Below are 22789 nucleotides of genomic sequence, written 5' to 3'. Positions count from 1 at the left end.
ATATAAAATTCTTAAGGGGCTTGACAGGGTTCATGCTGAGAAAATGTTTCCCCTGACTGGGGAATCTAGAATACGGGGTCAGAGTCTCAGGATAAGGGATCGGCCATTTATGAATGAGATGAGGAGACATTTCTTCACTCGAAACGTTGTGAATCTTTGGAATTTTCTTCCCCTGAGAGCTGTGGATGCTCAGTTGTTGAGTTTATTCAAGGCAGAGGTCGATACATTTTTGGGAACTAAGGGAATTAATGGATATGGGAATAGTGTGGGAAGGTGGTGTTGAGGTTGAAGATCAGCTATGATCTTATTGAATGATGAAGCAGGCTCAAAAGGTCAAATGGCCGACTCCTGCTCCCATTTCTTATGTTCTTATGTAATTGCCCATTAAACCCGCCACAGAATGTTAAGTCTAGTAATTAACACTGTAAGAATCCTTTTAACGATGTGATAAGTGATATGGAAGCAAGTCTTCCTCGATTCCGAGGGACTGCCTATGATGTTGAATTATTAATGGCTGCCAATTATCCTCTCTTGGCCAGATAGTGAACAATTGTAAGTGTGGAGTCAAATTCTTTCAGGTTGTGAATTGTTTTAGATTTTAAAAATGCCAAATTTTAATTTCTAATTCTTTTTCTTTTTATTCCCTTTCTGTCATAATTTTGCTCTCTCTTAATACAATCTTTCTTTCCCGCTCTTTATTTCTCTTTTTGTACCTGATTTGAAATTGAATTACCTACTCAAATTCACCCTCCTTCTCAGTCCTTCCTCCGGTTATTTCTCTCTCCTTTAATCTCATTGGTCAGGGAGATACATTATTTGTCCTGTTGTTCACCAAGGTCCCAGATGCCCTGTTGCCCTTGCTGCACCATTATCAGCTCACAATTCCAGCAAATTTAAAAAACTATACCTACACGAACCAGTCTAACTAACAGGGCATGCTTCAACAAAATCTGGGTCTATGTCTCGCAAACGAAATTGGCACTACCTTGCAAGTTCTGACTCTGCATGTAATAATTGATATTACTTCCTTGGAAACACAGCCTTGCATTAAACAAAATAGACATCATGAATATGTAGCAGTCAAAAGTCTTTGTCTCGAGCAAATTCAATAAAATATTAACCAGAATCATTGTAAATTTATTTTATTTTTCAACATAAGGAAAATACTGAAAACAGAATTGAACATTCTCTTTCATTTGGACCAGCATTTACAGTGAGAGTGCAATTCAGCTTGAAGTATCAAAGCAGTCTCATGTCAGACAGTACGCTTGAACACTCTTTGTAAAGGGATTTCAGCAATATTGAAACATAAAGAGATAGCAGTAATGAATAATTCATTATTAACCTTTTGATTCCTTGACTTGTTCATTCTGATGCTCTTAAGTGCCATTGATGTTGTTTAGGTACATATGCAGCATAAGGGAAATTCAGTATTATTTTACAAAGGAACAGTTAAGTGTCTTGATGTAATGTTTCAATTCGATAAACAAAATTGATAAAGTTTACATTTTATAGGAGTTCTATTGAATTCTGCTTCCAATAGTTATCAAAGGATTTGACATGTTTATCATTTTTGGCTTTTAAGTTTATGCTTTGTAAACATCTGTAAGCCATGAAATTAAAATTATTTAGGCCCAGAATTTGCGGTTGGAGGCTTCCCGCGAGTGGATGCCTCCAACATGCAAAATATCTACAAATTTACCGATGGTCCGGGAGATTCGGTGACTTGCGCTCCTGGGCCTCTATGTGTAGGTCTGCATAGGGGCCCACATATCCCAAGGGGCGCATGAGGTTCGCAAGCGCTCCTGGGATCACATGGGCTTGCCCAACCAATCAATAAGATAATCCCCATTCATACGAATGGAGAATTATGATACTCCCCATAAGTATGAATGGGGATCACTTAAAAAATACACGAACACATGAAATAAATAAATAAAGAAAATTACATATTTCAAATTAAATAAAATGCCATTGAATTAAATATTTTAAACAATTTTTTGGAAACATTAGTACATTTTAGTTTCCAAAAGGAAAAAAAAAGCAGGCAAAATTCAAAAAAAATGTAAAATAGTAATCTTACTTTGCATGTCATGTATGTAACCACAATGTAACACCACTGTATTACTGTATACACTCAACCGAGATGCACAACTTGACCACAAGGGGTGAACTTGTGGGAGACACTCCTAACCTGATCACACAGGTATAAAAAGAGAGGTCCCACGCAGGAGCTTCGTCTTTGTGAATAAAGAGTTAAGGTCACAGAGTGACCTTGTGCCCAGAATGTGCCTCATGTGGTTTCATACGGTAGAGTAAGGACTTTACATTGGTGACGAGAAACAGGAATTCACGACCCACGAGAATGGCCACCGGTAGCACAGAGGAACAGTACTGTGTTGGGGAAAACTGGGACGATTTTGTCGAGAGGCTTCAGCAAAGCTTCGTTATGAAAGAATGGCTGGGGGATGCAGTGGCCGACAAGCGAAGGGCTCATCTTTTGACCAGCTGTGGACCAAAGAATTACGCGCTCATGAAGGACTTACTAGCACCCAAAAAGCTGGCGGACAAAACCTTTGAAGAACTTAGCAAATTGATCGGGGCGCACCTCAAACCGGTGAGTAGCATATACATGGCCCGACACAGATTCTACACCCAATGACGTCATGAAGGACAGAGCATACCGGACTTCGTAGCGGACCTCTGGCGTTTGGCCAGCCTCTGTAAGTTCACAGACGCCTGCAGGGGGGAGATGCTAAGGGACTTCTTTATCGAGGGCATCGTTCATGCGGGAATTTTCCTCAAATTAATTGAGACCAAGGATTTGACCTTGGAAAAGGCGGTGTTGATAGCTCAAACTTTCATGGCGGTGGAGGAAGAGACGAAAATAATAGACGCGCGCAATTCTGCCTCTAACGCGGCGATGGATCAGGGATTCAACATCATCAATGCGACTCAGAGCCCCACAGGCAGGCAGGGGCAGTCCGACACTCCCCAGGCAGCAATAGACCCCAGAGTAGGACTTCAACAGAGACAATGGCAGGCTGAACGGACATTCACGCCATCACAGTGGACAATGCCGGGTTGGGGCCATTGACACCCACTTATAGGGTACTTAAGAGCAGTCAAAGGGACAGTCAGCACGGAATGCCTGGCCATAGTCCCTTTGTTCCCAACAATGGAAACTTTAACTCATGCTGGAGGTGTGGGGGAAAACACTCAGCTAGATCTTGCAGATTTCAACAGTTTGTCTGCAGGAACTGCAATCTCAGTGGCCACTTGGCTCGAATGTGCAGGAAGTCTGCAACCAGATTAATATATGAGGCGGATGGACCAGAAGAGGGTTCTTTGAGGCAGGATGACTTTTGGGGAAAATCGATGGACGCCGGGGTTCAGCGGTTCCATGTGGCAAATATTCACAGTTCATACACCAGAACACCACCAATGATGATAAGGGTTTTATTAAATGGTATCCCAGTATGCATGGAGCTGGGCACTGGGGCCAGTCAGTCACTCATGGCCGTTCAGCAATTTGAGAAGCTATGGCCATTTAAAGCCAATAGAGCCAAATTAGCACATATTGAGACACAATTACGGACTTACATTAAAGAAATCATTCCGGTGCTAGGCAGTGCAATGTTGGCTGTCACACACAATGGGTTAGTGAATCGGCTGCCACTCTGGAATGTCCCGGGCAATGGGGAGGAGCTGGTTAGCCGAGATGAACTGGAAATGGGGGGATGTTCACGCAATGTCATCTGTGGAGCGAAGTTCGTGCTCACAAGTCCTACAACAATTCGATTCACTATTCCAACCTGGCGTCGAGACTTTCAAAGGCACTAAAGTAGTGATACACATCACCCCGGATGCCAGGCCAGTGCACCACAAAGCCAGAGCGATGCCTTATGTGATGCGGGAAAAGATCGAGAGCGAATTGGACCGGCTGTTGAGAGAGGGCATCATCTCGCCTGTTGAATTCAGTGACTGGGCGAGCCCCATCATTTCCGTCCTAAAAGCAGCTGGCTCTGTCAGGATCTGTGGCGACTACAAGGCCACCATCAATCGGGTGTCCCTACAAGATCAATACCCGCTCCCGAGAGCGGAAGACCTCTTCGCCACACTGGCAGGCGGCAAGCTGTTCACCAAGTTGGACCTCACTTCAGCCTATATGACCCAGGAACTGGCCGACGAATCTAAACTACTGACCACCATCATCACGCACAAGGGACTGTTCGTTTATAACAGGTGCCCATTTGGCATTCGATCAGCGGCCGCGATTTTTCAACGAAACATGGAAAGCTTGCTTAAAGCCATTCCTGGAATGATCTTATTCCAGGACGACATCCTCATCATGGGTCGAGACACCGAGGAACACCTCCACAACCTGGAGGAGGTGCTACGCCGACTGGACCGGGTAGGCCTGCGACTCAAGAAGTCTAAATGTGTGTTCTTAGCTCCTGAGGTTGAGTTTCTGGGCAGGAGGGTTGCTGCAGATGGGATTCGGCCCACCGAATCCAAAACAGAGGCGATTCGATGAGCACCCAGGCCCTGCAACACATCAGAGTTGCGTTCATTCCTGGGACTGTTGAACTATTTCGGGAACTTTCTGCCGAACTTGAGCACGTTGTTGGAGCCGCTACACATGCTCCCGCGTAAGGGTTGCAATTGGTTTTGGGGGGACTGTCAGGAACGGGCTTTTAATCGGGCGCGAATCCTACTTTGTTCAAACAAGTTGTTGACCCTGTACGACCACTGCAAAAAATTGGTTCTGACATGTGATGCATTGTCCTATGGGGTTGGGTGCGTGTTGCAGCAGGGCAATGCTGAGGGTCAACTACAACCTGTGGCTTATGCCTCCAGGTCGCTCTCTCAAGCAGAACGGGGATATGGCATGGTCGAGAAGGAAGCGCTTGCATGTGTCTATAGTGTAAAAAAAATGCATCAGTACCTCGTTGGTAGGAAGTTTGAATTCGAGGCGGTCCATAAGCCATTATCATCCCTGTTGTCAGACAGCAAGGCTATCAATGCCAACGCATCAGCTCGCATACAGCGATGGGCTCTCATGATGGCTGCTTATGACTACTCCATCCGGCACCGGCCCGGCACTGAAAATTGCGCTGACGTGCTCAGCAGGCTCCCACTGCCACCACTGAGGGGACAGCCGAGCAAAGCGCCAACATGGTCATGGCTGTCGATGCCTTTGATAGCGTAGGCTCCCCCATCACAGCCCGCCAGATCAAAATCTGGACAAACAGAGGTCCCCTCCTATCTCTGATTAAGAAATGTGTCCTGACTGGGGATTGGGCGCCCGCACACGAAGCATGCCCTGAGGAGGTCAGACCGTTCCACAGACGGATGGATGAACTCTCCATCCAAGCCGACTGCCTACTATGGGGCAGTCGGGTAATTATGTCCCAGAAGGGCAGGGAGGCATTCATCAGGGAACTCCACAGCGATCATCCAGGCATTGTGCTGATGAAGGCCATTGCTCGGTCACACATTTGGTGGCCTGGAATTGATTCAGACCTGGAACACTATGTTCGCAGGTGCACGATGTGTGCCCAGCTAGGTAATGCCCCAAGGGAGGCCCCGGTCAGCCCGTGGCCCTGGCCCACCAGGCCATGCACGCATTCATGTTGACCACGCGGTCCCGTTCATGGGTAAGATGTTCCTTATTGTGGTAGATGCGTACTCGAAATGGATCGAGTGCATCATTCTGAATTCATGCACGTCATCCACCACCGTGGAAAGCCTACATGTGATCTTTGCAACCCGTGGCTTGCCGGACATCCTGGTTAGTGACAATGGCCCGTGTTTCACAAGCTACAAATTCCGAGAGTTTATGTCGGGTAATGCATCAACCACGTCAGGACTGTGCCGTTCAAGCCGGCCTCCAATCGCCAGATGGAACATGCGGTCCAAATCATTGAGCAAGGTATGCTCAAGGACCCTCCCTAGAATGCCGCCTATCGCATCTCCTGCTAGCCGATAGATCCCGACTGCATTCGCTCACGGGGGTCCTGCCCGCAGAGCTACTAATGAAACGGACACTCAAAACTTGGTTGCCCCTCATTCACCCAGTCCTGACCGACATTGTTGAGGGCAAGCGCAAGCGCAAGTTATGAGTATCATGACCATAATTCGAGGGGGAAATGTATAGAAATAAATTATCCTGCATTCGTCCTCAATCACGCCATGGGGCCCAAATAGCTTGAGGGCACTTTAATTGACAAAGTGGGGAATAGGGTCATCGTGGTAAAACTCAACAATGGTCAGATATGCCGTAAGCATCTAGACCAAGTAAAAAAAAAAGGATCAGCATCGACACGGAGGAACCTGAAGAAGACCATGAGATGGAGCTCACAACAACGCCAGTGAACGAGCAACAAGAGCAATCAGAAGAATGCATAGTCCCTGTGGTCAGCCCGGACAGGCCGGAATCACCACAGGTGACAGACACTAACGTCAGTGTCCAACAACCAGAGCCCCAACTGCGGCGCTCCAAGAGGGAGCATAGACCACCTGAAAGACTAAACCTATGATCCCAATAAGACTTTGGGGGAGAGGTGATGTCATGTATGTAACCACAATGTAACACTGTATTACTGTATACACTCAACCGAGATGCACACCTTGACCACAAGGGGTGAACTTGTTAGATACACTCCTTACCTGATCACACAGGTATAAAAAGGGAGGTCCCACGCAAGGTCTTCGTCTTTGGAGTCCTGTGAATAAAGAGTTAAGGTCACAGAGTGACCTTGTCCCCAGAATGTGCCTCATGTGGTTTCATACTGTAGAGTAAGGACTTTACATTGCGATTCTACAGCATCACAATAAACGTGATATTATATCAGCTTGGGTCACAATATGCTTTAATAGGTCTAAAAATAAACCTATCTTATTGGACAGGGATTTTAATGTATAAATGAGTGCTAAAATTAAATTTTTCTATTTTTTCAAATTCTTATCCTTTACGCCTACTTTTACCAGGCGTAAGAATTTCAAGGGCATTTGCTGGGCAGAAGTTGGGCATATAGCCCAACTCTCTTCCTGCGAACGCCCATTTCTTTTGGATGCGGCAATATGACGGATTGCAAGTTCCGCTTTCAGCGCATGCGCAGTGAATGCGCAGTGCATGCCTAAACCTAGAACTTGCGGGGCCACTACGGGTGTGCATGCATTTCCATAGGCGACCATAAGGGTCACAAATTCAGCCCCTTAGTTAATCAAAAATAAACATCAATTAGAACAAAATACTTGATATTTAGCTTTCCAAAATATCTAAAGGATACCAAAAGATATTAAAAGAGCACTAACTTCAAACAATGATAGGATTCTTTTAATTATGTTGATATATTTTTTCTGATAAGAGTTAGGGGTGTATGATTTCATTGAGCATTGGCACTTCATATATATAGTTCATCTTAAATGGTAATGTACATATATATATATATAGAACCTGAGATAAGAGGCATCTATGGAGGGTGAGCATTCAATATCTTACTGTAGCCATAATTCTAACTTGGAAAAATACATCATGGACAGCCTAAGTTTCACAAATAGGCCTTTGTCTAAAGGACCAAGAATCAACACAGAAAATAGCTTGGTTAAAATAAATGAAAAGAAATGGAGTCATATGAAATTAAGTCAAAAGACTGAAATGACCTTAAATTCAAAGGTAGCCAATGTGTTGCAGATGCCTTTCGATAAACCACATCCCTATAATGACAATATTTATCTTTGATATAATTCATTTTGCATACTGATGGTGGAATTCATAGAGAGTATTTTCTGAATCTGCATTCTACTTTGAAAAGATATCCCCGTTTATGTTATCATTAACCAGTATATTTTGTGCAAATGCATCTTGATGGTTTTAAACTGGGACCATTTGAGGTGACAAAAAATTTATTCTTGTTTTAAATCAGTGAAACAATAATCTATTTGTTACTTCTCATACAACAAACATTAATGTTCTTGATGCTGTTAAAATCATTCTGTTGTGATCGTTTCTCACTGTGCCGTTTCCTCTTTCGCAAAACCCTACCAGTCCTCCAAAACTGATGAAGCAGTTGCCAAAAATGACGTACAAAAACTTCTGGAGATAAGCCAGAAACAGAAGTGAGTGTCTGTTTTATCCTTTGCTATTGTGTTAGTAAAGAATTTCTGTTACTAATACAGTTGAATATATTGATATGCTTATTATTAATAATAGTGCTACCTTTGATGTTATGCTCAGAAGATATTTGAATGTATGTCCTACAATGAAGATCTACCTTTATTGTAACTTACTTAGCCACTGAAGATTTCAATACAAGTCTTACATTACCATACAATACTGTTTCCTTTGACCATGCTGACTAAATCATATGCCTGATACATTTTTCTCTCTTGTGAAGAATTCTGAAAATGATTGAAATAAGTTATGTATAATACCAACAAATCCTCAAATTGAATACTGATTGCCGATGTTTTCTCCGCCAACCCTCTTTTCATTCTATGGCAGAAACCATCAGTACAATAACTGGAATATCCTTACTTATTTCTTCCCTAAACGATGCACACATTTTGCATAATGATAGCAAACATTATAAGCTAATTAAATTCAGAGCTTAAGTGTCTCAACCAAAACTGACAAATGTGTATTTATGCCACTTATTATTAAGTCATTATACTTTACAGCCTCAGGCTCTCAGTCATATTATGCATATTAAACAATACCAGATGAGCCTTACTTTAAAATATAAAAATTGTAACATATTAAAAGGTGAGGTTTCATCTTGCACATTCATTTGCAGATTCTGTATAATTCGACGAACATATAATCCTAAATCATATGAATGTAATATTAGGAAACCAAACACTCATGCCATAAATTTCCTGATGGTTTTTCCTGCTCTGACATGGTAATTTTGGCAGGAGTATCGTTTACCTGCGTAAAAGTGATCTCCACCAAAGTTATGGAGGCCAAATGGGAGAAGCCCACAGGAAATTCCCCTCACAGACTTCTCTATTAAATGCTCTAAGTGTTATATCTTGGCATTTATACGATTTTTTGGCGTAATTGTCTGAAGAAGAGAGAACAGATGTACAGATAACATTTTATTCATCTGGACCAAGTGGATAAAATACCAGGGGAGGCTGCCAAAATGGTGTACTCCATTTCTCGTAGACCAATAGCCCTTTTTGTAGACATTGCGGGTTTCCTAATAGCAATGTTAAGTAAGAAGTGATGAGAGGAATGAACATTTGTTTTCTAAGACAATATTAAAGACCAAGGGGAAGAATGGAGAAATTAGTGTCAAAGAAAGATGGAAATGTTGAATGGTGTGGCAATGTTTTTCCAACTGCATGAGCAGGACTGATTAGGCTATGGGCACAGACATTTGATCCTCAGCAAAGCCTTGTTGAATTCAGCATCAGCAAATAGAAAGATTCTCCAATGGAAAGCATAGAGTTAATTTACTTTTACCAGCAACATGCCTGAGTCAATCGGAACATATTCAGAGAATGTATGTCACCAAATTATTTAATGTGAGTGAAATGATACTTGAAGGGAGAAGTCAAGGAGTATGCAGTGCCTGGGTTGAGAGATATGCTAATGGTACATTTACACTACAAGATTAATGACAGTGCACAAAGTACACCTGGAGTCAAGACCCCACTTGACTCCAGAGCGAAGTGGAGTGAGACTCCCTGGATGGGGTAATCTCAGCCCGAAGTTTATTGATCAGCAAGTTGAATGAATACATAACGAAGGACTTGGATTTATACAGCACCTTTCATGATCACCGGAAGTCTCAAAGCAATTTACAATTAATGAAGTACTTTTTGGAGTGTAGCCACTGTTGTAATGTTGGAAACATGAACTGATCTTCTTTGTCTTTTAACTTAAGGGATCATTTTTTTCCTCACCTTTCACGCAGATGCAGTCCGGTGATATTTTGTTGCACTACCCTAACGGCAGTGTGGCTGAATCTAGGTGAATTTCTGGATTTAGCTAATTAGCATGCCCCAGTCTTACCCAAATGGAGAAATTACCTGGAGAATTAGCAGGCACCACAGATCAGCGGCATGGGTTGAGGGCACGGGGAATGAGGGCGGGGTGGGGGGGGGGCGGAATGTGGGAGACGGTGGGGGTGAGGGAGAACTTGTCTACTGCTCAGCACTGATAATCCTCACCAACTGTAAAACAAAAACAGCAGCCTCATGATGTCCAGCCCTTGCTGGCCCATGGAAACAGGTATTTATCTGTCTGAATGATATTGGAGGTCGCTGGCAGCCCATTTCAGATCTTTCCATCTCGAGGGATTGACCCACTTTTAATGGGCAAGCTGCTTTTTGGGCATCTGCCAGGCAGAAACCCAGAAAAATGATGAGATATCTCGAAGTCACTTCCACATCACTTACGTTGTATTTAAAATCGCTCACCTGGTTTTAAAAATTCATTCATGGGATGAGGACATCACCAGTCAGGCCAGCATCTATTGCCCATCACTACTGCCCATGATGGTAAGCCACCTTTTTGAGTGGCTTGCTAGGCCATTTAGAGGATAGTTAAGAGTCAATCACATTGCTGTGGGTCTGAAGTCACATAGACAGGCTAAGTGAGTGGGCAAAAATTTGGCAGATGGAGTATAATGTTGAAAAGTGTGAGGTTATGCACTTTGGCAGAAAAAAATCAAAGAGCAAGTTATTATTTAAATGGAGAAAAATTGCAAAGTGCTGCAGTACAGCAAGACCTGGGGTTACTTGTGCATACAAAAGGATAGTATGCAGGTACAGCAAGTGATCAGAAAGGCCAATGGAATCTTGGCCTTTATTGCAAAGGAGTTGGAGTATAAAAGCAGGGAAGTCTTGCTACAGCTATAGAGGGTATTGGTGAGGTCACACCTGGAATACTGCGTACAGCTTTGGTTTCCATATTTACGAAAGGATATACTTGCTTTGGAGGCAGTTCAGAGAAGGTTCACTAGGTTGATTCCGGAGATGAGGGGGTTGACTTATGAGGAAAGGTTGAGTAGGTTGGGCCTCTACTCATTGAAATTCAGCCGAATGAGAGGTGATCTTATCGAAACGTATAAGATTATGAGGGAACTTGACAAGGTGGATGCAGAGAGGATGTTTCCTCTGATAGGGAAGACTAAAACTAGGGCGCATAATCTTAGAATAAGGGGCTGCCCATTTAAAACTGAGATGAGGAGGAATTTCTTCTCTCAGAGGGTTGTAAATCTGTGGAATTCACTGCCTCAGAGAGCTGTGGAAGCTGGGACATTGAATAAATTTAAGATGGAGATAAACAGTTTCTTAACCGATAAGGGAATAAGGGGTTATGGGGAGCGGGCAGGGAAGTGGACCTGAGTGCATGATTGGATCAGCCATGATGGTATTAAATAGCGGAGCAGGCTCAAAGAGCCGTATGGCCTACTCCTGCTCCTATTTCTTATGTTCTTATGAAGGCTATACTATTTTTGCAAGGAGCAGACAGGGTAATATATGTGCAATCTATAATGCTTTGGACTTCGGGAAATCCTGCAATTGGAGCAAAACCCAAGGCCTTCCCTTACTGTATCCGGATGACCATGGGGGAAAGTGATGAAAGTGTTTTCTCCGGCAAACAACTCAGTCACCTGCTTTATACTTGCATGGATTGCAGATTGGCAGATGTTATTGATGTCCCTTGTAGCAGCCCAGAAGATGCCAGAGACTAATATGTTCAGGGCTGCAGTGCCCTTTACATCAACTGGCAGTAAAGTGTTCCTGGAGGCTTCGTGCAGTTCACCGTGCTGCAGGCAACATAAGTCTGTCACTAACTCCCTAGTGAAGTATAGTTTCCACAGTCACTCCTTGTCTGACAATTCCAGAATTGTTTGTTTGCCTTGAATACTCAGTTGGGAAGTTAAGTATGGTTTCAATCTGTCCGACGCTGATGCTTTGAAACTTGTGTGGTGTAATGTATTTGCTTCATGGGTTCTTTGCTTAAGAATTCATAGCAACACATTGTTATTAAGAACTAGTTGGTTTATTAACAAAGGTTTAACGATCATACTACACATTACCAGTTCATCCGCCTGCCTCATTGTGGATCCCCCGAACCCAACTGGCTGGGCTTTTATTGAGTCTTGTGAACATCACATGACTGGCTAAGCCCATCCCAATTCAACAGCTTTACAACTATTTTGTGTAGACAATAAACAAGGGCCCCCTGGTTAAAGAGGGGGGCGCACGGGGCACACTCCAAACACTTTCAAACAAGTGCCCCCTTGTTTTTTTTTTGAAGGCACTAAAAACACAAATTATATAAGTGTCCCCTGGCTAAAAGTGGGGCAGGGCGGGAGCACTAAAACTGACAAACTCAAAAAAATTAAACTTTAGACGTGGTTCAAATTAAAATTTGGTTGCCAGGTGTGATTATGCACTCCAGTCCCTCCGGCGCCTCAACAGCTCTGTAACTATTTCTGTAGAAAACAATAAATCAATTAAATCAAGTGCCCCCTGATTAAAGGGAGGTGGGGGGGGGGAACATTCCAAACACTTTTCAAATGCCCTTTTTTTTTTAGGGTGCTAAGAACACAAATTATACTAGTGCCCCCTGGCTAAAAGGAGGGGGGGGGGGGCGGGCACAGCAAACAAATTAAACTTTAAACATATAAAATCAAATTAAAATTTGGTTGCCGGGGTGATGATGCACTCCAGTCCCTCCTGTGCTCACCTTTCACAGAAGGCTGTGAGCATACCAGTGGACACCACGTGCTCCATCTCTAGGGACACCCTGGCCCAGATGTAAGCGCAGAAGAGAGGCAGGCAGTCGGCCTGAATGACCCCCTCGACCGCCCGCTGTCTGGACCGGCTGATGACCCCCTTGGCATTTGCCCAGGAGCAGTCCTACGAGGAGGCCTTCCAACCTGCCCGCTCCCCTCCGCACAGGGTGCCCAAAGATCAGGAGTGTGGGACTGAAGTGCAACCAGAATTTGAGGAGCAGCCCCTTCAAATAATGGAACGGGGGCTGCACCTTCGCACACTCCATAAAAACATGGAACACTGACTCCTCCAGACCGCAGAAATTGCAGGCGGCCTGGGAGCCCGTGAACTGACTGAAAAATTTATTGCATGGGACTGCTCCGTGCACCACCCTCCAGGCCAAGTCCCCAATAAATAGTGGGAGGACTCCAGCTAAAAGGCACTCCATTGGGGACCCCCGCCTCCTCCGGACGGCAAGATGTTGCGCCATGGCGTGTCCGGACGGCAGACGAGGATGGCAAAGTGGAGAGTGTGCAGGAGCAGCCCGGCCAGGAAACCCCTCCGCGCAGAACTGAAAGGCACGGAGGGGATTTCCCCGAGGAGGCTCAAGTTGAGAGGCGCCGGCTCCCGAGGGAGGTTCCGGGGTTTCGCGCCGATGAGGAATTCCGTCTGAACGGGGTCAGTTCGGTCGGGATCTCCCCACATGCTTGAGCCTCCTCGACGCACCTAACGGAGTCAGGGACCAGCGCTGTTTTTAGCGACTCGATGGCATTGGCAGCGCGCCGGATGTTGGCCCAGTTTAGGCGCCGTGCCAGCTTGTCTGGCGCCATCCAGCCTGCTCCTCCGCCATCGATCAAGTCCCAACAGCTCTATAAACCTGTGAGCATACTTACAAGTACATACATTACGCCCAGCATCCTTGTGTTCTTCCTCCTCCTCTTTCTAAGGAGGCCAAATCGAATCAGATTCCCAGAGGGACGCCCGTATTACAAAGTGCGGGGAAGTTAGCAGAAATGGCTAGACCAAAATTCCTCCTACAAACCTCCTCCACATGCAGAACACTTAACATTTCCATCAAGTTACTTTCAGAAGCAAAAGAAAACTAGGTCCACAAGTACTTGGTAACAATTCAGATCCCTTTAAATAGCTGCATATTGGAATGGCTGCCTGCCGTCAGGTTTCTGGGTGCCTGCAAGAACTGAGAAATCCTAATGAAAGCAGTGCAAAGCTATGTTGATTTCGACATGACTTCACTTCATTTAAATATGATTTTGAACCTCCTGTCTGTTTCAGACTGGACTTTTCCTCACGTGGGAACTCCAGTGGAACATTAGCTGTTGCTATGAATGGGCGGGAACCAATGGAACTGGTCCCTGCCCAGTTCACTGCTCCATTATAAGGATAGGGCGAGAAAGTGGAGTTGAGGTAGAAACAGAAGATGTAGCAGGCTCCTGCTCCTATCTCTTATGTTCTTAAACTTTGTCAGCAAGGAGACCAAAATTGATCATTTTTGCTTTTGGCACTAGGTTTCAAAGTAATGTTATAGGTCCAAAAATAAATATGTTAGTAGATTTATTATGTACAATTATTTAACAACGTTTAAACTCTCCTTCAAAATGTTGAAGGGATGAGTAAAACTGCCAAGTATAGCGTTTTGCCCTACCTATATCCACACTTACTGTTGCAACTGATGCAGCCAGCTTCACAATGTTACAATGGACCCATTGAAATGCGATATTGTTTCATTTCTGCAACATAAGAGAAATACATTCACTGAACATGAAGTTGATATATCAATTATGTGCAAAACTACTGAATGCTAATTTGCACATAGAAATCCTCCAAAAACCCAAGAAGAAGGAGAGGAACATTTTCCTGGGTCTGTGCCCAGACACACTGGATCGTCGGGATGTGGTAAATATGGACAATCGGGCAGAAAAGGAACCTGCCCAATTTTCCAATATTCAGTACACCCAGGCAATCCACTGTGACTGAGCAGACATTTAGGAAAATCTCCCCTCATATTTCCTACATCAAATAAATCGCATTCATTTTTTTATGCACTGTCTGCTTTCTTCTTACGACCGTAGAAGTTTACAGCAGAGGAGAGCTTTCAGCCCATCATGTCGGTGCCAGCTCTATTTTAGAGCAACACAAAACTGATCTTATTTCCCTCCTCTCTTGTCATAACCCTTGTATCATTGTACTATTTTCAATACAGTTTGAAAATTTGGGATAACTATCTTCATTTTTTGTTGCAACTAAAATACTATTCCTTGTTCTTATCAAATCCCTCTGTGGCCTGTCTCCAACTTTTCTCTTCGGTCTCCTGCAGCTCAACCTCCCAGCACATGTCCCTCACGCAGCCATCTCTAGTCGACTGTGCATCATCCGCTCTGCTTCATTATCAGTGGCACCGTGCCCGTGTGTCGGAAAGTATCTTCCTCAATCTGCCTGCAGTCATCTCTGCTAACGTTCCTTCCCACTGCCAGCTCAGTGCCCTCCAACCCCCTAATGTGCCAGCAGAAATCCAACAGGGTCTAAAATATGCTGCAAGATATGTGATACATTTTTGCATTTTTAACAATTTGCTTCAAACTGTAGCTTGAAATGGTTAAAGCAACAAAGTGCATTGTTCCAGTACGCGAAAAGTAACTGTAACTTTTAAGATTTTTCACAGTTCAAACAATATTTAGAGACACCAGTTCTTTCTTTTCAATCAGAGACGAAATGAAATCTCTGCAGGAAACCCTTCAAAAGCAGATCAATGAGGCTGCATTGAAAGCAGAAAAACAGCAGGCTGGGGTAAGCTGTCTCAGATATAACGCTTTTGTTCAGTTTCTGACTCTGGCACTAGAAAATGTAAAAAAATACTGCTCTGCACGCAATAAAACAACTTTGTTTGTTTTGTGCAGTTTTATAATTGATGCTCTGTAACTTAATGCGACAGGTCTGCTACTGTTACAGATCAACTTCTTAAAGGCTGAGGTGGAGAGGAAGAGCAAGCTGATAAAAGATTTACAGCAAGAGGTAAGAATTTGTTTATCTGCACATGGCTTCCTGGGGGTACAGGCATAAGCCTGAGGTGAAGGAAGAGAATTTGACAGAACGGTCTTTACAATACCATGTCTAAACGCTGAATCCCACCTGCACTGTCACGTTGTGGTTGATTTGGAATGCAGCCCACCGTGTCTGCCCTAACTTCGCATCATGGCATGCAATCGTTCCCAGTTCTATGCAAGATTTGAAACCTAATGAGCATCATTAACCCGTATGATACAGGACTTTTGTTTCTTGATAGTCTGCTCAATCTAAATTTCTGAGTCAGTTTCGTCATAAAATGTTCACTTTGGTTGCTCAATTTGTGAGAAATTATATTCCAATGAATTACTTTTTCCATAAATATGACATTTTGAAATATAGGGGGTGGAGATGTTAATTCAAAACAAATATCGGTTATTCACAGATAGGGCTTAAAATTTAGATCTGAAGGAGTTTCATTTCACTCAAGACCCTCTCTCATCTGTTTGACATTAGTATGAAGTTTGGACTTGGGTAGTTTTGATGGTTGTGGACATATCTGTAATACTCAGGGCTCAATGTTCCCCAGATATTTGTGCTGTTTTTTTGACACGCCGCTTTTTTTGGCCTAAATTAAACTATCCAAGTTTCCCCAAAGATTGTGTGCCAGTGTAACTCAGTTAGTTATGATTTTTAAAGTTTTTTTTTAAACCTCATTGGGGGCTTAACCTGCCACCCACACCAATTCTGGCCATTTAAGCAAGTTTGGCCAGCTCCAATTTACTCCAATTTTTCTTAGGGCGGCGTCGGTGACCGCTGTGGAAAAATCTTCTGGGCAGTTAAGAAAATCAGCGCAGGTAAGGAAATCAGCGCAGCAGATGCAGTTCCACGGCCTGGATAGCAGCAGCAGAGAGGGGGGGAGAGGAGAGATGAGAGAGGGGGAAGCCTTTTGGCCAGGGTTTGGAGTGGGTACCGGGAGGGGGAGGCCCTTCGGCCAGGGCTAGTAGCAGGTAGCGGCACTGGCACCGGCATTGGGAGGCTCTTCAGCCAGGGTTAGGAGCGGCATCGGGCACTGGGAGCGGGGAGGTGGGCGTAGACTTTTGGCATAAACACTTTAATAATTTAATGCTGGTAAGTTGCTGCAATGTGTAAGGTGCTTCTGCAGATTGCTGTGAGTGAGCTGTCCAGAATGTGTTGTATGTGTAATTTTCCAGCCTCAGCCCACAGTGTGTCCCTCATTACCCTGGCAACCCGATCTTTTTTGGCGCAGATCTTAGGCTCCGCCCCCAAAGCTAAAGGACAGGCTAGGCGACACCAAAATGATCAATTCAAACGGGGAAAGTTGGATTTTTTTTTTCCGTAGTTGGGCCCCCAATAAATGGGTGTAACTCTTCAAGTACGCCAAAAAACAGCTTTGGGGAAAATTGAGCCCTGATCAATTTCAAACATTATAGTATATACAGTAAAATAATAGGAAGAAATCTTACTCTATTTGTTTAAGCCTACAGCTGAGGCATTGTTTTCTGTGTGATAGTGGTCAGCAATATGAGAAATGAGATTTGAGGCTTGTTTACTGCTTGGTTTGTGCCTTGTCCAAAATTGTTATGAAAGCACTGAGGGTTTGATGTGCTACTGCCCTTAAGAAGTGCATTAGCTTTGCTGTAAAAGCTGTTGTTGACATAATTGCTTGTTAAAGTGGTGGCACGCCAAATTACAGCCTTCATTCCTTCATTCTTCGCACACGCAAAGTACCGCTGTAAATCGTGTACTGCAGCTGAGTCATGTTCTTGCCTATCCGGATTCTAAAGATAACGGCTGTGTTATTAGGTCTCTGCTGACAAAAATCTCACTGCAGCATGGCCTGCTTTCATTGCCCCACTTGACTTAATGCAGGTGGTTGAGCAGGAGGAGTGATAGGCTGCCAGGGATTTCAGGTGGGCATCTAAGACAAAGGACCTGAAGTTGGGTGCAGATCTGCCGTGGAGTGGAACTGCTTCCCATCAAATGCTGAAGTCCCTGGCCTGTCTTAAATCTTGGAGTCAGGCTAATTGAAATGCTACGAGTGTGTGCAGCACTGTTTCTGGTGCTCACCTGACTAGGGAGGGGGAATTTTGGTCTGGCTCCAGGTGCTGAAAGGGAAGGACCATTAAAAAGCTAATTTTATTTCTTTAGCTTGCTGGAGTAGCTCAAACTCCTCTGGCTATTTTTAAAGACACCTAACCCCACAGCCCTCGAAATGGTGGACACCCGGGCATTCACAGAGACCTCGCAGATGTCCAGCATCGCGAAAGGTGTAAATGGCAAAAATACTTTTTTATTTATATCACATTATTTGCCCATAAATGGTATACATCATGCTTGAAAAGTCAAGCGGTAATAGCACTCAGTTCTCTGCTGTAAAGATATTTGCATCATTATTCACAGCAACAGGTGCAGATGCAGATTGATCTAGGGCGAGACTAGCGTCGCGAGAAAAATTGCAGGTAAATGAAAAAGATGGGGCCAATTAAATGGAAGTATTAATAAGGGGACAAAAATATTCGAATGCTTTTGGAGAGCCTCAAAAGGCATCTCAACCCATTAGCAGCCACTGCCAACAACAACTTTCATTTTTATGGCACCTTTAACATAGTGAAACGCCCTAAGGCACTTCTCAGGAGCGATTATCAAACAGAATTTGAAATCGATCCACATAAAGAGATACTCGGGTATGTAATGTATTTGCTTCATGGATTCTTTGCTTAATAATTCATAGCAACACATTGCTATTCAGAAGTAGTTGGTTTATTAAAAAAGGTTTAACAATCACACTACATATTACCAGTTCATCCACGAGGCACACAACAGCATATCTCATCATGGATGACCTAGAACCCAACTGACTGGGGTTTTATTGTATCTTGTGAACATCACGTGACTGGCTAAGCCACTCACATTGCAACAGCTTTACAAGCCTGTGAGCATACTCACAGGTGCATACATTACAGAGCAGGTGACCAAAAGCTAGGTTTTAAGGAGCGTCTTAATGAGGAGAGAGAGGTAGAAAGGCAGAGAGGTTTAGGGAGGGAATTTCAGAGCTTAGGGCCTTGGCAGCTGATGGCAAGGCCAACAATGGTGGAGTGAAGAAAATCAGGAAGCCAGAATTGGAGGAGTACAGATATCTCAGAGGTTTTTTAGTGCTGGAGGAGGTTACAGAGCTAGGGAGGGGTGAAGTCATGGAGAGATTTGAAAACAAGGCTGAGAATTTTAAAATTGAGACATTGCTGGACCAGGAGCCAATATAGGACAGAGAGCACACGGGACTTGACGCGAGTTAGGACAAGGACAACCAAATTTTGGATGAGCTCAAGTTTATGGAGGGTGCAAGGTGGGAGTGCTTTGGAGTAGTCAAGTCTAGAGGCATCAAAGGCATGGATGAGGGTTTCAACAGCAGATGAGCTGAGGCAGGAGCGGAGAAGGGCAATGTTACAGAGGTGGAAGTAGGTAGTCGTGGTGATGGGGAGGATATGTGGTTAGAAGCTCAGTTCAGTTTCATATAGGATGCCAAGGTTGCGACCAGTTTGGTTCAGACAGTGGCCAGGGAGGGAGACGGAGTAATTGGCTAGGGAATGGAGTTTGTGGCAGGGAGCAAAAACAATGGTTTTGGGCTTTCCAATATTTAATTGAAGGAACTTTCTGCTCATCCAATGTTGGATGTTGGACAAGCAGCGTGACAAACCAAAAGCAGATGCTGAAATGGAAGATGTTTAAGAAGTAGCAAGCTAAAATAAAGGGATAGGAAGGGTAGGTGAGGCCATAAGTTTGCAGACAAATGACAGGGCAACCCAACCCCTGCCACATTGTTTAATGCCTGCTGAATTGAGGTAGTGCCTCATGACATGTTTGCAAGAAGCGTTGTCCTTTGTGTCGCTGCACAGCACCATCCCATCGGCCTGCAGTGTACCATTCCTGGGAGGAGTTGCAACAAAGCTGACCATTGCTTTACCTTGCATGTCTTTTAAGTGGACTCTCCCTGAGCTTCCACTCCTAACAATACTGAACACCAGGATTTCTGAGTGTGGGTTGGACCTGTCTTCCTGTATGCTGCAAAATCACGTGCAGCATATCACCTCCACCCGATCCCGCCCCCCGACCCCAACTCCATTTCAATGGACAAATGAACAGGAGCTTCCTCTACCCACTCAGACTCAACCAAAAATCGGCACAACTGTTATCCACCTAATTTAACTTTTTTATTACATCCCATCTGCATCTATTTTCAGGGTGTAACAGACATTCCAATGAGCCCCATATTGCCTGCAGCTTTGGCACCCATCCATCTAGAAATCTAGTCCCAGGTACCCGCTGATGAATGAAGAACATTGGTGTGTTGGGGTAGGGAAGGGGGGCGTAATTTTCACATTTTGCTTGGGTGGCAATCTGACGGTTGCAGATTGGCTGCTCTTTATATATCCCACTCAATTTTCCTGAAATAAAAATTGGGTGGGGTGTATCACAGGCCACGGATCTACTACTGCCACCTTACCACCCCCACTGAAAGTGAAAATTACCCTCACCGTCTATGGAGGTTGAGTCACAAAGACCTGCAGACAACTTCAAACATGAGGACGGTAGGACCAGTGTCCACCAGATTGATCAGTGGCTTCAGCGTCACTGGATACCTTCACCACAAGAACTGCAGCGGTTTAAGAAGGTGGCCTGCCAGTGCTACACCTCTGGTTCTTTCCAGGTTAATGGAGGGCATGCTCTACCATACTCAAATTAAGGAGTTCATTCTTTCAATATATACAAATAATCAGGTTTAACTATATTGTCCATTACTACAAGGATGAGTTGCGGTATTGTCGAAAGTAAAGAGAACAAAGGGAAATCCATGTACTCAGCTAATATTGTAATAAGGCGTTGTGGGGATGTTTCATTATTATATTCTTCTGGTGATTTACACACAGAGACAAAGGACTAAAATAATTGGAAGTGAGGTTTTTGAGTAACTAATTGAAATCTGACAATTCTAGTTTCCAGGACATGACAGTTTAGCTGAACGACATTTTTGAAAGTGGATTTGTCACTATGATTGGTTAGCTCACCTGAAGTGGGGTTCTCTGTAATAGTGCATGGTACTTAAGGCCAGATATTATTCACCGAAATCTGATGGTTTTCAAAGGGGCTTAGGAGGCTCAGGAAGGATTTTGACAGTTGAAAGAAGGTTGAAGAATGCAAAACCAGAAGGTTTAAGTAGGGTTCAGTTGTTTTAGATCTTTAGAAGTGGAGAATGTAAAGTGCGCTCCAATAGTAAATTCCATAGTTTGTATTTCGAAGCACAGTGAGAAAGCACAGGATAGCAGCGAATAGGGAAATTAAAGTACTAGCAAGGTCATTAAAGTTAGGAAGTGAAGGTGACTGAGGAAAGAAGACTTCAGACTACTTGCCACAGACGTGCACCAAAGATTAAACCAGAACAAGGCTGAATGTTCCAACGATGGAGCCAGCCTGCTAACCAAGGAAAGAGTTTGTACAATTTTATGATTACAGCACCTAAGGCACAGCTTTAACACTGGAAGCTTCCTAATGAAACTTTAAGACTGCGGCCCTGGACTTCAGGTACGGTTGCTCCACAGGTATGGAGGCGCATGGAGCAGACTCTAAGTCCGCCCAAACGAATAGGCCCTCAAGCTGGAATGATTTGCCTCTGGGATCAATTACCCTTTACAGTTCTGGTGCGTTTCCTGTGTCCTCAGTGGGATTAACACCAGTCCTCAGTTGGCGTTTGTTTTAAAGGGCGCACTAGGTGGAATTCCTGAAGAAGTTGCAGACACTCTCCCTTGAAACGGTAGTGGGCAGAAAATTCTGCCCAATCCTCCAGTGGAATTTCTCTTTGTGGTGCGAGCAGGGCAGAATCTCACCAATTTTCAGGTCCCACAACCAGAAATCCATTGCACTTCTACTTGGCACTGATTGGAATTTCAGTGCCTGTGAATTTATCGTTAACTGTAATCTTAAGCCACAAATGTTACTTTACTACATACCAATTAATCAAAACCTAGCTAATGTTGAAATATAGTGGTATGATGAAGTTTCCAGTCATCCTTATGATGATTTAGATTCAGTTGATGTTACCAGTTTACTGCCTCTGCAAGATCCTGCAAATCCACTGGGAGGATAGACGCATCAACGCCAGTGTTCTCGCTCAGGCCAACATCCCCAGCATCGAAGCACTGACCACACTCAACCAGCTCCATTGGGCGGGCCACATCATCCGCATGCCCGACACGAAAGTCCCAAAGCAAGTGCTCTAATCGGAACTGCTACATGGCAAGCGAGCCCCAGGTGGGCAGAGGAAATGCTTCAAGGACACCCTCAAAGCCTCTTTGATAAAATGCAACAACCCCACCAGCACCTGGGAATCCCTGGCCCAAGACTGCCCTAAGTGGAAGAAGAGCAAGCAGGAGAGTGTTGAGCACCTCGAGTCTCGTCGCCGACATCAGGCAGAAATCAAACGCAGACAGTGGAAGGAGTGTGCGGCAAACCAGACTCTCCACCCACCCCTTCCTTCAACCACTGACTATCCCACCTGTGACAGAGACTGTAATTCCCATATTGGACTGTACAGTCACCTGAGAACTCACTTTTAGAGTGGAAGCAAGTCTTCCTTGATTTCGAGGGACTGTTTATAATGATGATGATGACTGGTATAGTACCTTGCAATGGTACTAATTGCTGTATTATGATGTAGGATTGTTCAAACTGAGTTAACTTGGCTTCATGTATGAAACTGTAAACATAAGCAATAAATTACAATCTAATTTTTTAATATGTGTTCATTAGTAAGGGGGAAGATTTGTCTGATACCTATCAACTCATGCAGGTAACATCTTGGAGTTTTTGGTTGCAATGTTTCCAGCTTATTCTGGGCATTGTGTAGGCTTTGTGTTCACATTTCCTACAGGACATCAGCAGTGTTACTCATACCTAAGTTGTTACTCATAGTTGTATCAAAGAGGTGACCATTGGTTCATTAAAGAGG

At 44.1% G+C, this 22789-nt stretch overlaps 1 protein-coding gene across 1 annotated transcript in view; it reads left to right on the top strand.

Moving 5' to 3' along the window:
• The window catches only part of LOC139279649 (leucine zipper protein 2-like), a 256324-nt gene that overhangs the window by 4050 nt on the left and 229485 nt on the right, over window positions 1-22789 (top strand). Inside the window, exons 3-5 of the mRNA XM_070898756.1 lie at window positions 8054-8124; window positions 15468-15549; window positions 15712-15774. Coding sequence (XP_070754857.1) covers window positions 8054-8124; window positions 15468-15549; window positions 15712-15774 — 216 coding nt within the window. The remainder of the gene's footprint in view (window positions 1-8053; window positions 8125-15467; window positions 15550-15711; window positions 15775-22789) is intronic.

This window comes from Pristiophorus japonicus, chromosome 14, assembly GCF_044704955.1.
Source record: "Pristiophorus japonicus isolate sPriJap1 chromosome 14, sPriJap1.hap1, whole genome shotgun sequence".
Taxonomy (NCBI): Eukaryota; Metazoa; Chordata; class Chondrichthyes; family Pristiophoridae; genus Pristiophorus; species Pristiophorus japonicus.
Note: the sequence above shows the minus strand (reverse complement) of the source record. Positions and strands in the feature narration are given on the sequence as shown.